The sequence below is a fragment of the Lagenorhynchus albirostris genome, chromosome 5 (genome assembly GCF_949774975.1).
Source record: "Lagenorhynchus albirostris chromosome 5, mLagAlb1.1, whole genome shotgun sequence".
Taxonomy (NCBI): domain Eukaryota; kingdom Metazoa; phylum Chordata; class Mammalia; order Artiodactyla; family Delphinidae; genus Lagenorhynchus; species Lagenorhynchus albirostris.
This window is the reverse complement of record NC_083099.1, coordinates 28,193,084-28,205,672: the sequence shown is the minus strand read 5'-3', so window position 1 is coordinate 28,205,672 and position 12,589 is coordinate 28,193,084. Positions and strand designations below refer to the sequence as shown.

The window sequence follows — 12,589 nt, the reverse complement described above, 5'->3', positions numbered from 1 at the left end:
GCCCCTCTGGCCCCCACAGCCAGCTGCCCCAGGACTCAACCCCGATCACCAGGGGGCTGGCAGCCACTACATGAGGCAGGGCCAGCCACACCTACCAGCACACTCACAGCAGCCAGCCCAGCCACACAGAAGGGCCCACTCAGCCCACATGGCTGGCACCCATGGAGCATATAGCTCTGGGGACCAGAAGGGAGTGTGGTACTAGGCTCCATAGGATGTTCCCTACATGAGGCCACTTCTCCAAGATCTAGAAACAAAACTGACCTACCTAATACATAGAAATAAACACAGAGAATTAGACAAAATGAGGAGACGGAGAAATATGTTTCAAATGAAGGAACAAGACAAAACTCCAAAAGAAACGAGTGGAGATAAGCAATCTACCCAATAAAGAGTTCAAGGTCATGATCATAAAGATGCTCCACAAACTCAGGAGAAGAATGGATGAACACAGTAAGAAGTTCAACAAAGAGTCAGAAAATATAAAGGAGAACCAAACAGACCTGAAGAATACAATAACTGAAAGAAAAACACACTAGAAGGGAATCAACAGTAGATTAGATAATACAGAGGAATGGATCAATGAACTGGAAGACAGAGTAGTGGAAATCACCGAAGGTGAAAACTAAAAAATAATTTTAAAAAATGAGGACCGTTTAAGAGACCTCTTGGACAAGATCAAGTGTACTAACATTCACAACATAGGAGTCCCAGAAGGAGAAGAGAGACAAAGGGGAAGAGAACTTAACTGGAGAAATAAGAGCTGAAAAGTTCCCTAATGTGGAAAAGAAAACAGACATCCAGGTCCAGGAAGCACAGAGAGTCCCAGACAAGATGAACCCAAAGAGTTCCATACCAAGACACATTATAATTAAAAATGGCAAAAACTCAAGCTAACGAGAGAATCTTAAATGCAGCAAGAGAAAAGCAACTAGTTGTGTACAGGGAACTCCCCTAAAACGATGACCTGACTTTTCAGCAGAACTTTGCAGGCCAGAAGGGAGTGGCACAACATGAAAAGCTGCTCAACATCACTCATCATCAGGGAAATGCAAATCAAAACCACAGGGAGATATCACCTCACACCTGTCAGAATGGCTATTATCAAAAAGACAAGAAGTAACAAGTGTTGGAGGATGTGGAGAAAAGTGAGCCCTCATGCACTGTTGGTGGGACTGTAAATTAGTACAGCTTTATGGAAAACGGTATGGAGGGTCCTCAAAAAATTACACACAGAACTACCATACAATCCAGAAATCCCACTTCTGGGTATTTTTCTGAAGAAAACAAAAGCACTAATTCAAAAACATAAATGCAGCCCTATGTTCATTGCAGCATTACTTACAATAGCCAACATATGGAAGCAACCTAAGTGTCCATCAACAGATGAATGGATAAAGAAGATATAGATAGATAGATAGATAATTACTCAGCCATAAAAAGGAATGAAATCTTGCCATTTGTGACAACATCGATGGACATGGAGGGTATTATGCTAGGTGAAATAAATCAGAGAAAGACAAATACTGTATGATTTCATTTACATGTGGAATCTAAGAGACAAAACAAATGAACAAACATAACAAAACAGAAACAGACTCATAGATACAGAGAACAAACTGGTGAGTGCCAAAGGGGAGGGGGCAGAGGGATGAGTGCAATAGGTGAGAGAGATTAAGAGGTACAAACTTTTAGTTATTAAATAAGTCACTGGGATGTCATGTACAGCATAAGGAATGTAGTCAATAATATTGTAATAACTTTGTATGGTGACAGACGGTTACTAGACTTATTGTGGAGATCATTCTGTAATGTATAAAAATATTGAATCATTATTTTATATACCTGAAACTAATATAATATTGTAAGTCAAATATAATTCAATAAAAAATAAGATAGTCAAAGACCTCTATGAACTGCTTCCAAACTACCTTTCTAGCTGCATCTCCCACCTACCATTTACTTGCTGTCCATACTTTCATATCTATGGGCTATTTATTCATAGGCACTGTTTTTAAATGCTTTATAAAGAATAACTCATGTAATCTTCACAACAACCCTTCAAGGAGGTACTATTATTATCTAAGCCACAAAGAAGTGAAGAAGCTTGCCCCAGGTGCAGGAAGCAGGATCCATCCCACGCAGCCTGGTTACAGAGTTGCACTCTGAGCCACTATGCCATGCTGCCTCTTGGGACAGACGGCCCTCCGCCAGTTCCTTCTGCTTCTCGTGCAGGTGAACTCATGCTCAAGGCCTTGCTCAGACATGAATGCCACCATAAATACCTCCCAGGCCCATAGGCAGAATCCCTGGCCTCTCCCCCGGGCTCCCAGAGCACAGAGCGTACACTCCTTTGGTCGCCCTCACCACACTGTGGTCTGTGCTGGGTGGCTGTGCAACATTCATTCACCCATCCCACCAACAAATGGCTCCTGAGCCCCTACTAAGTGCCAGGCACCGTGACTGGCCCTTGGGACGGATGGTGACGCAGGCAACGGTCCCTGCCATTGTTTTTGTTTGTTTGTTTGCTTGTTTTTGGCTGCATTGGGTCTTCGTTGCTGCATGCAGGCTTTCTCTAGCTGCGGCAAGCGGGGTCTACCCTTCGTTGCGGCGCACAGGCTTCTCGTTGCGGTGGCTTCTCTTGTTGCGGAGCACAGGCTCTAGGTGCATGGGCTTCATTAGTTGTGGCGCACGGGCTCAGTAGTTGTGGCTTGCGGGCTCTAGAGCACAGGCTCAGTAGTTGTGGCGTACGGGCTTAGCTGCTCCGCGGCATGGGGACCAGGGCTCGAACCCATGTCCCCTGCATTGGCAGGCAGATGCTTATGCACTGCGCCACCAGGGACGTCCCCCCTGCCATTGTTAATAAAAATCGTGAACACTTCTGGAACTGTGTGCTTCACACACAGTTATAAGACTTTGCATGAATTATCCCATTTGATTCCCACAACAACCCAGTGGACAGATGAAGAAATTTCAAGGAGAATACAGAGGGCAGATGACTTTCCCACAATCACATGACTAGTTAAGTGTTGGGGTCTGGCTCCAGATTTTGTTCTCCAGAAAGTCAGAAAAATACACCGAATTACCCCCCAGAGCATTAAGTGCCAGGGAAGGAGCTAGGACAGGGAGCCCCAAGGAGGGGCCATACAGGACATTTCTGTGTCCTTTCTGCCCCCCACCCCTGTCCCACCACATCCCCAGCTGTGAGCTCCACAGGGGCTGAGACCATGGCTTATTCACATCTGTTGGATTCCAGCCCTTAGCATATTACCCGCAGCCCAGATTGCTATTGACCTGAATGGAACTGTCAAAATCTTAGAATATCTGCTTCAAGATTCTATATTCTCGGGGTCTTGGGGAACTGAGGCTATGGACCAACAAGAATTAGGATAAAGAGTAAGAATGGACTTAGGGGCACTTAAGTTGTACTCCTTGGAGAGAAACGCCATTTAGACTTAGTGAAATGCTTGATGTGCTGACCATCTGTGTCCACAGCCTAATCCTCCAGGCCGCTCATGAAAGCTTAGAGGGCAGGAGCCCTCGTGGGTGGGCACAGGCTCATCAGTGAGTAAGTGTCCCACACTGACTGTCAAGAGGTGGCAGCAGTGCTCTAGCTGGCTTCCTGAGCAGCCCATAAACCCTCATGTTTACACTCTGAGCACAGTCTGTAAATACGCAAGGTGGCAGCCCCACTCCCACTTATACAGAATTCTGAATCAGGGATCCGAGTTCCTGAGTTTTTACTAAATCCCAAAAGTACCACCCATTTTTGTCACTAGAACCCCAAGAGTCCAATTCTCAGAAGTCCTAGGGTTCTGACATCAAATGGTGAGCAGAACTGTGGGAATTTTTTTTTAATTGGAGTAAAATTGCTTTACAATGTTGTGTTAGTTTCTGCTGTACAATGAAGTGAATCAGCTATCTGTATACCTATATCCCCTCCCTCTTGGACCTCCCTCCCACCCACCCCCCATCCCACCCATCTAGGTCATCACAGAGCACCGAATTGAGTTCCCTGTGCTATACAGCAGGTTCCCACTAGCTATCTATTTTACACATGGTAGTGCATTTATGTCAAACCTAATCTCCCAATTCGTCTCACCCTCCCCTTTCCCCACCGTGTCCACGTGTCCATTCTCTACGTCTACATCTCTATTCCCACCCTACAAATAGGTTCATCTGTACCATCTTTCTAGATTCCATATATATGCGTTAATATACGATATTTGTTTTTCTCTTTCTGGCTCACTTCACTCTGTATGACAGACTCTAGGTCCATCCACATCTCTACATATGACCCCATTTCATTCCTTTTTATGGCTGAGTAATATTCCATTGTAATCGTACATATGTACCACATCTTCTTTATCCATTCATCTATCGTTGGACATTTAGGTTGTTTCTATGTCCTGGCTATTGTCATAGTGCTGCAATGAACAATGGGATACACTCTCTGACAAAAACCACAGTAAGATCTTTTTTGACCCATCTCCTAGAGTAATGAAAATAATGGGAACTAATTAAACTTAAAACTTAAAAAATAATGGGACCTAATTAAACTTAAAATAGCAAAGGAAATCATAAACAAGATGAAAAGACAACCCTCAGAATAGTAGAAAATATTTGCAAATGAAGCAACGGACAAAGGATTAATCTCCAAAATATACAAACACAGCTCATGGGGCTCAATATCAAAAAAACAAACAACCCAATTAAAAAATAAGTGTAAGACCCAAATAGGCATTTCACCAAAGAAGACATACAGATGGCCAAGAGGCACATGAAAAGATGCTCAACATCACTAATTATTAGAGAAATGCAAATCAAAACTACAATGAGGTATCACCTCACACCGGTCAGAATGGCCATCATCAAAAAATCTACAAACAATAAATGCTGGAGAGGGTGTGTAGGGTTCCCTTTTGGAACACTTTTGCACTGTTCGTGGGAATGTAAATTGATACAGCCACTATGGAGAACAGTATGAGGTTCCTTAAAAAACTAAAAATAGAGCTACCATATGACCCAGCAATCCCACTGCTGGGCACATACCCTGAACTGTGGGAATTGAAGTTGATGAGGATGATAGCAGCTATAATTTATTAAGTATCCGTGCACCAGGCACTCTGCCAGCCTTTAATATTCCTATTTCTAGCCATCATACAACCTTGTATGTAGCTATGATTTGCCTCATCTGATAGATGTAGAAACTGAGGCTCAGAGAAGCTAAGGGCCCTGCCCCAAGTCCTTCAGTTACTAAGTAAGGAAGCCAAGATCCAAATCAAGTTCTGACTCCAAAACTTCTAATTATGCCAAACTACCTCCCAATGATGAGGATGATACATAAATCCCTTCCCATTTTGTAACTTACAATACCTGAGATTTCTTGACCAAACTGTAAGGACTGAAAGAGTTTACAGCAAATCACAACAGGGTCTATGCTGGAGACCCTAAAGTCTCCCTGTATCCTGGCAGAACTTAGCCAAATACAACTCAGCTCCACAGCTTGGGTCCTGGTTGGGATGGGCAGAAGACAAAGCCAAACGAGAATGCTGCTGGTTACCTGGAAACTACACATCCCAGAGGGCAGGCACGCCGTACTTTCTGCAGACTGAATTATCAACAGACTTCTTTTCCCACATCTGGGAATAGAAACACAAGGCAAAAATGACTCACTGTGGGACTTCCCTGGCAGACCAGTGGTTAAGACTCTGTGCTTCCACTGCAGGGGGCGCGGGTTCAATCCCTGATTGGGGAACTAAGATCCCACAGGCAGTTAAATAAATAAATAAATAAATAAATAAATAAATAAAATGACTCACCGTCATTAGGAAATCTGGAACTATTAAGCATCTCTAGATGTTTTGATGGGTTCCAGGAACTTCCCAATCTTAGACCACTGTCATGAATTAGTGGGACCCAAAAGAATATTTACACTAGCATTCCAAACTCACTTCATTATTGAAGAGACAGTTTCTACCTGGGGCAATCCCACGGCCAAGAAAACAAGCCTGTCTACCACCTAGCTTTGCACACTCCCAGTGACGGGATGCTCACTACCTCACAAGGCAGCCATTCCACAGTGAAACAACTCCTGGAAACTTTACAATTCTTCTGAAACCTGTCCACCTATAATCTGTCAAAGACAACATCCACAAAAATGACCAAAGAGCTGATTTTTTTAAACAAAATTCTGGCTGATTTTTTTAACATAAATTAACAGATAGACTACACCACCACCGCTGCCACCTTGCTGTCTGTTCTGCTTCCTCAAGAATGCTGCCAAGCTACAAGGAGCACTTGGAGGAGCCAAGCTTCCAAGGCAGCTGCCAGGCGATCATTTACAAGCCTGCCCTGACTCCCAGCTAACTTCAGTGGTGCCGTCCCAGGAGCTCAGGTGTGTCATTAGTGCTAATTGTTCTGGCTGCCAAGGAAACCCTCGCACAGTTTGCAAACAGGCCGTGCACACACTGTAGGCAAGGGAGCGCTAGAGACCCCAACGGAGACAAGAGTGACCCAGGAGCTCTCCTGAAGCACTACCGTTACAGACCTTGTTCTGCTTTGCTCTCTGTTTCTGCTGTTTTCTAAAGAAAGGAGTCCCCCTTTCCACTCTTTCTTACCCATAAAGTAGCAAGAGAGAGATCCACTCCACCAGGCTCACAGCTGTCCCTTACACCAGGTCTCCCATTTCCTCCCTAGAAACTTTGGAGATACTTTTAAGAGATGATGTCCTTGGTTTGGTCAAAAGCCCATTTTAAGTTTTTGCCACAAAAGGATTTTCTTTAAAATAAAAATGGGAGGTAGGGATTTGACTGACGTCTCTTCAAAGTATTTTAGAGACGACTACATACTGACAAGACCTATCTTCCCAAGTGCAAAATTGTGAAAAACCAACACTAGTTTTCACATCTAAAAGAACAGCAGTTTAGAACATACTGGTGTTTTCTTTCCCATGGAGAAGCCATTGCTTCTTGGTAGTGTTTCTCCAGCTTCAGAGCCTGGGACATCAGACCCCACAAAATCCTCTCTAGAGGCAGGAGGCCTAGTGACAGATGGCACTGCAAGCAGTAAACCCTGTTGACCAGGACTGGCCCTCCCTGCAAGGGGCCCACAGGGAGGTTCAGAACAGCCCACCAAGTTGTCCCCTTCCCTCCTCCTGTGTCAGTTGAGCAAGAAGCCTTTGGACCAAATTCCAGCTCCCTGGCAGAACCCAGGTATTCTGCACAAGTGAGTTCAGGTTTCTGTTCCCAACCTGAAGCATGTAACTTCATGCGACCATTTTATCAAGTTGGATGGTATCCAAAAAGATTCCCACGTGAGGGAGAGGTCTCCAGAGCGTTGGTGCTGACAGAGACAGACAGAAGACCACTTATCAGCTGCTTGATTGGAGAACCGGCCTTCTCTAGGTGGGGCTGTTCTCACTGGCCAGTCCCCAGCTCTAGGGGCAGGTGTGAGGGGCTGTGACAAAGGAGAGAAACCACCCACCCCGTCTGTGGACGGAAGTGTAGGAGGCCACAGTCGGAGCACCTCACACTCATCAGGCCTCTCTTCAAAGTCCTGTTAGATACCACATTTCAAGAGACCGTGCAGGAGCAGGCAGGCCCTGCGCCTTAAGGTACAGGCCTGGGTAACCCCTGCCCAGGCCCCGCAGACCCCTCCTCTGACCCGCCTTCCGGGCCCTTGTCCCGTACCCAGCAAGTTCCCCTGGCCTTTTATCTGCAGCCACCTCAAAAGGAAAATACGGTGGCTGCCTCCTGCTACACTCCTGCCTCGGAGTGCAAGGCGGAGGAACCAGAGATGCTAATCTGTTTGTTTTTATCAATAACTCATCTCATCGCTAAAAGATCCCCCTTTTCCTACAGAACGCAAAGCAGCAACCCCACCCCCGCCCCCAATCATTTTACTTTTTTGAAAAACTGAAAATCCGAGGCCATTCTCCCAGCGAAGGCCAGTCCGGCGGGTTCAGTCATTCTTGCTCCCCTCTGGGTACCTTGGTCCGGAGCCGGCCAGGCTGGAGAGGCCGCGGGTCCCGAGGCGCAGCTCCCCGCCTGGACCCCTTAGGGCGCCCGAGCCGCTGCTGTTGAACCCCCTGCGGCCCGTGGCTCCGGTCTCGGACTGCACGACGCTCCCCACCCGCGCCCCTCCCGGGCTGCATTCCTGGCATAGCTCTCCCACGCGGCGCGGCTCACCTGGGGGTCCCCGGAGCCTGGGGAGCGGGCAGAGGTCGCGAGCCGGCGGCTCCGCTCCTCCGCCCCGGCCCAGCCTCCCGACTCGCTCCACCGCCCCGGACAGAGGCCGTTCCCGGAATCCTCGCCGCCGCGCCGGCCTGGGCTGCTTCCTCGGCCCCGACTAGCGCGGGCTCTCGAGGGCACGTGACAAAGCCTCCCGCCCACCCAGTGCTGCCAACCTGCGGGACCGGGGACACAGAGAACCTTTGGCGCCAGCAGCCGGAGGCCCGGGGTCTCTGATGCCTCCCGCTCCCGCGACCCCAAAGAGGGGCGGAGCCTCTCCCCAGCCCCTCTGGGACGAGCTATTTTTAGGCCTGTTACGGAAGCGGGAAGGAGGGAATGCCACGTTTAATCCGTCAGGAAAATCCGGCATCCTAGTGAGTGGCTCCCAGGCCTTGCTGAGAGGCGGGGACGTCCTCCCGTCTACACAGACACACACACACACATAGACACACACACACACACACACACACACACACACACACACACACACACACACACACACACACACACACACACACACACACACACACACACACACACACACCCGCCCCCCATCCAGTACAGCTGCCGACCTGCTGAAAGCTGGGAGCAGCTGTAGCCTCCTGGGCAGACAGCCCTGCCCCACCCGTCCTAAACTAAAGGGACCGTCTTGGTTTCTGATCCGAACCCATACTGGTCCTTTGAGTAAATCCCAGGTCTGTTCAGATGGCAACCATTTTCCCCTCAACTCCCAACCTTCTGGCCAGCCTTGTGGATCCAGCTGGGAAACCCAGAACCAAAGAACTCTTTCTTTCTGGATAACAGTCTCTGACCCCTTCCTATAACCATCTGTTGCTTTACTGAGACTCAGATTTCTGGGAATTCTTTTTTTCCTTAAGCCTTCCTCCCACCCCAGCCTCAATCTGCCAAGCTGTGTCACGGGGTATTCAAAACAAAATTTCATGGGAACAAGTGTTGGCAAGAATGTGAAGAAATTGGAACCCTTATGCACTGCTGTGAGAATGTAAAACGGTACAGCCACTGTGGAAAAGAGAATAGTGGCTCCTCAAAAGATTAAACATGGAATTACCATATGATCCGGCAATTCCACTTCTGGGTATATACACAAAAGAATTAAAAGCAGGGACTCAAACAGGTATTTGTACACCCACGTTCATAACAGCATTATTCATGATAGCCAAAAGTTGGAAACAACCCAAGTGTCCATTGACAGATGAATGGATAAACAAAATGTTATGCATATATTATATACATACGTATATATTTCAGCCCTTAAAAGGGAATGAAATTCTGACACATGCTACAATATGAATCAACCTTGAAAATGTTATGCTAAATGAAATAAGCCAGACACAAAAGGACATATATTATATGATTCCACTTACACAACGTGCCTAATATAGTCAGGTTCATAGAGACAGAAAGTAGAATGGTGGATGACAGGGCTGTGGGGAGGAGGGAATGGAAATTATTGTCTAATGGGTACAGATTTTCAGTCAGGGATAATGAAAAGCTTCTAGAGGCAGATGGTGGTGCTGGTTGCACAACAATGTGAATGTACTCAATGCCATTGAATGGTACACTTGAAAATGGTTAAAATTGTAAAGTTTACGGAATGTATATTTTACCACAATTTTTTAAATGTAAAAAAAAACAAAAAGGTTGGACAGGGGCCAGGCCCAAGTAGGGATGACTGTCAGCCACCAGTTCTTGATGGGGAGTCTTGTTCATCCTCTGCTCTCCTGGTTGGGGCACCCCTTTCCCTCCAGGACTTCCTGCAGGAGGGCAGAGAAGAATCCAGGTTGTGGAGTCAAAGATGCATTTAAATTCCACCTTCCCAGGCGGTGTAATCCTGGGAAGTCACTTACCCTCTCTGTAAAATGGGGAAAATAAACTCTACCTAGCAGGTAATTATGAGAACCAACTTAGTTAAAACATCTCAGCCCAGGGCCTGGCAGTCACGGGTGTGTCCTCCCAAGTTCAGTCAAGTGTCAGGGTTGGTAGCTTTTGCTTCTCAACTCGCTTCCCTGAAGTATACAAAAAGTAGCTCTGTGCGTGCGTGTGTGTGTGTGTGTGTGTGTGTGTGTGTGCACGCACGCGCGCGCGTGCACGCATGTGTCATTCCCACCAGCTTCAATTTCCCCCTGTGGAAACGGGTGCCATCTTTTGCAGGACTGCTGTGAGCAAGGGAACTTGACGTGCACCCAGAACCACCTTTTCGGTAACGCCAAAAGCAACGGTATTTAGTTTCCTTCCTCAGCTGACCAAGACCTCGTGTGCGTGGAACCCGCACACTCTCCCTTTACTGGGCCACAGTTTGACATTCAGTACAGCCAAGAGTTACTGAGTGCCTGCTACGTGCCAGGTTCTGTTCTAAGACCCGAGGAAACCAAGAGTTTATAGAGCACTAGATCACTTAGCACTAGGAAACTGTCACCTTCTGCTGTGCCACCTGTGCCACAACACACAAGATTTGGTGGCACAAGTGGGAACAGGTGTATGATCCAAGACACAGGAACAAGCCAAAGGAGACTGGCCCTAGTGGGCCACTCCCGGGGACATTCCTTTCACCTTGAGCAGCTGAGCTGTAACTATTGGATGGACAGAAGAGTGGGTTCTCGATATCTGTGGTTTCCATTTTGCCGTGTAGCTCCTCACCTCTTCCTCAGGCCAGTGCCAGATACCAGCTCTCTGACCAGCATAGACACCATCACAACTGGTCTCCTTCTTACACTTAGGGATGTGTCAGGAAACAGTGGGACATGTCTGCTAAATGAGGGTCTACTTTACACTCTAGGGAGCCCATAGTAGTAGTGCCCTCTGCTGTCAACTGCTGGCATCACACCTTGGAAGTCAGCTCCTGTTCCAGATCCCACTTTCCTAAAGGGCATATGAGGTATAGAGGACAGGCCTCTCAGTGCTGGGATGCTGGCCACTAATGGTCCTGGAGGTGATTTTAGGTCAAAGGTGTATTGTTGAGTTTTCACAGTATTGATGTGTAGATAGACAGACAGGCGTATAGTTCGAAGGGCATTTTACATAAAAACCTGGTTTGCTAGTTTCTTCTTGAAAAATCTGAGAATCTAGCAACAAAAGGCCCGCACTCTCACATGTCAAGAATCAGCTGGAACTGAGGGGGAACCTCTTCCCTAGGCAGAGCTTACACTCTAACCCATTCTCTGAAAAAGATCACTTTGGAGGATGTCTCTGCACTTACAAAAAGACCTCTTTCCTCCTCTTTTGCAAAATGAGAATGCAGGGTCATTTTAACCAGGACCCACTCTCTGAGTCTTGAAACAAACACTAGGTGGGGAGGGCTGAGACAGACTGCACGAATTGCGACAAAATAGTAAACTGTTTGTGTCCTTGATATACAAAGACTAGTTAAGTCACTAAGAAATAGAAAAACAATCCCATAGAAAAGTGAACAAAAGATTAGGCAAGACACAGAATAAAAAAATATATCAATTGAACATGTGAAACACTCAACCTCACCAAAAGTAACATAACAATTAGAGACATTTTTAAACAATAATATTGGCTAAAATTAAGTAGCGTTTTGGCACTGGTAAAGGATGGGAAAATGAGCAATTTCAAACAGGCGCTTTGAAAACAATTTTGCAGCACATATCACAATTTAAAGTCCCCAAAATGTGGTAATCAGGACTACAGTATTTCTTGTACGATTAAAATTAGAATCAATTTAAATGTTCACCAGTTGGGGTTTAAGTAAATAGATTATGATATATCCTACAATGAAACACTCTGCAGCCCTTACGAAGAATATATCTTGGTATGTTAATGAAAAAAAGGTGTCCAAGACAAATGTATTGTTAAATTAAAAACAACTGACATAATAATATGTATTACATGAATCCATTTATGTTTTCTTAAACTATACATATGAGAAATTCAGGGGTGATATTCAAAATATTTAACCACTAGGCTGACACAGGGACTAGCACGCTGGGGCTGGCCTTCACGCGTTAACATACTCTTTTTTTTTTGGCTGTGCGGCATGCAGGATCTTCCCCAGCCAGGGATTGAACCCGTGCCCCCTGCATTGGGAGTGTGGAGTTGTAACCACTGGACTGCCAGGGAAGTCCCCATCTTCACCCTTTAGTTGCTGTATTATGGGGGTCCTGGCGGGAAAGAGCTAGGGCAGATGAGGCCATAGTGGTGGATACTTGGAAGCCTGTGGCCAAGACTTTTTACAAATAGCGTGGATATATATGCAGAGAAAAGTGAGAGACATACCAAACTTGACAGTGGTACAAGAGAGACTTTCACCTTTTCCTCTGTACAATCTTACTGTTTGAAATTCTAAGAACGAGTGTCGGATTTGGAAAAAAATTAAC

General features: G+C 46.3%; 1 protein-coding gene across 2 annotated transcripts in view; it reads right to left on the bottom strand.

The window, feature by feature from the left end:
• The window catches only part of DZIP1L (DAZ interacting zinc finger protein 1 like), a 46,577-nt gene extending 38,100 nt beyond the window's left edge, over positions 1-8,477 (bottom strand). Inside the window, exons 1-2 of one of the 2 annotated variants that reach the window (XM_060149778.1) lie at positions 8,190-8,477; positions 5,564-5,642 (exon numbers count right to left, since the gene is read on the bottom strand). In XM_060149778.1, coding sequence (XP_060005761.1) covers positions 5,564-5,578 — 15 coding nt within the window. In that variant the 5' untranslated portion in view covers positions 5,579-5,642; positions 8,190-8,477. The remainder of the gene's footprint in view (positions 1-5,563; positions 5,643-8,189) is intronic. The other variant, XM_060149779.1, reaches the window with a different exon arrangement.
• Positions 8,478-12,589: the final 4,112 nt, after the last annotated feature.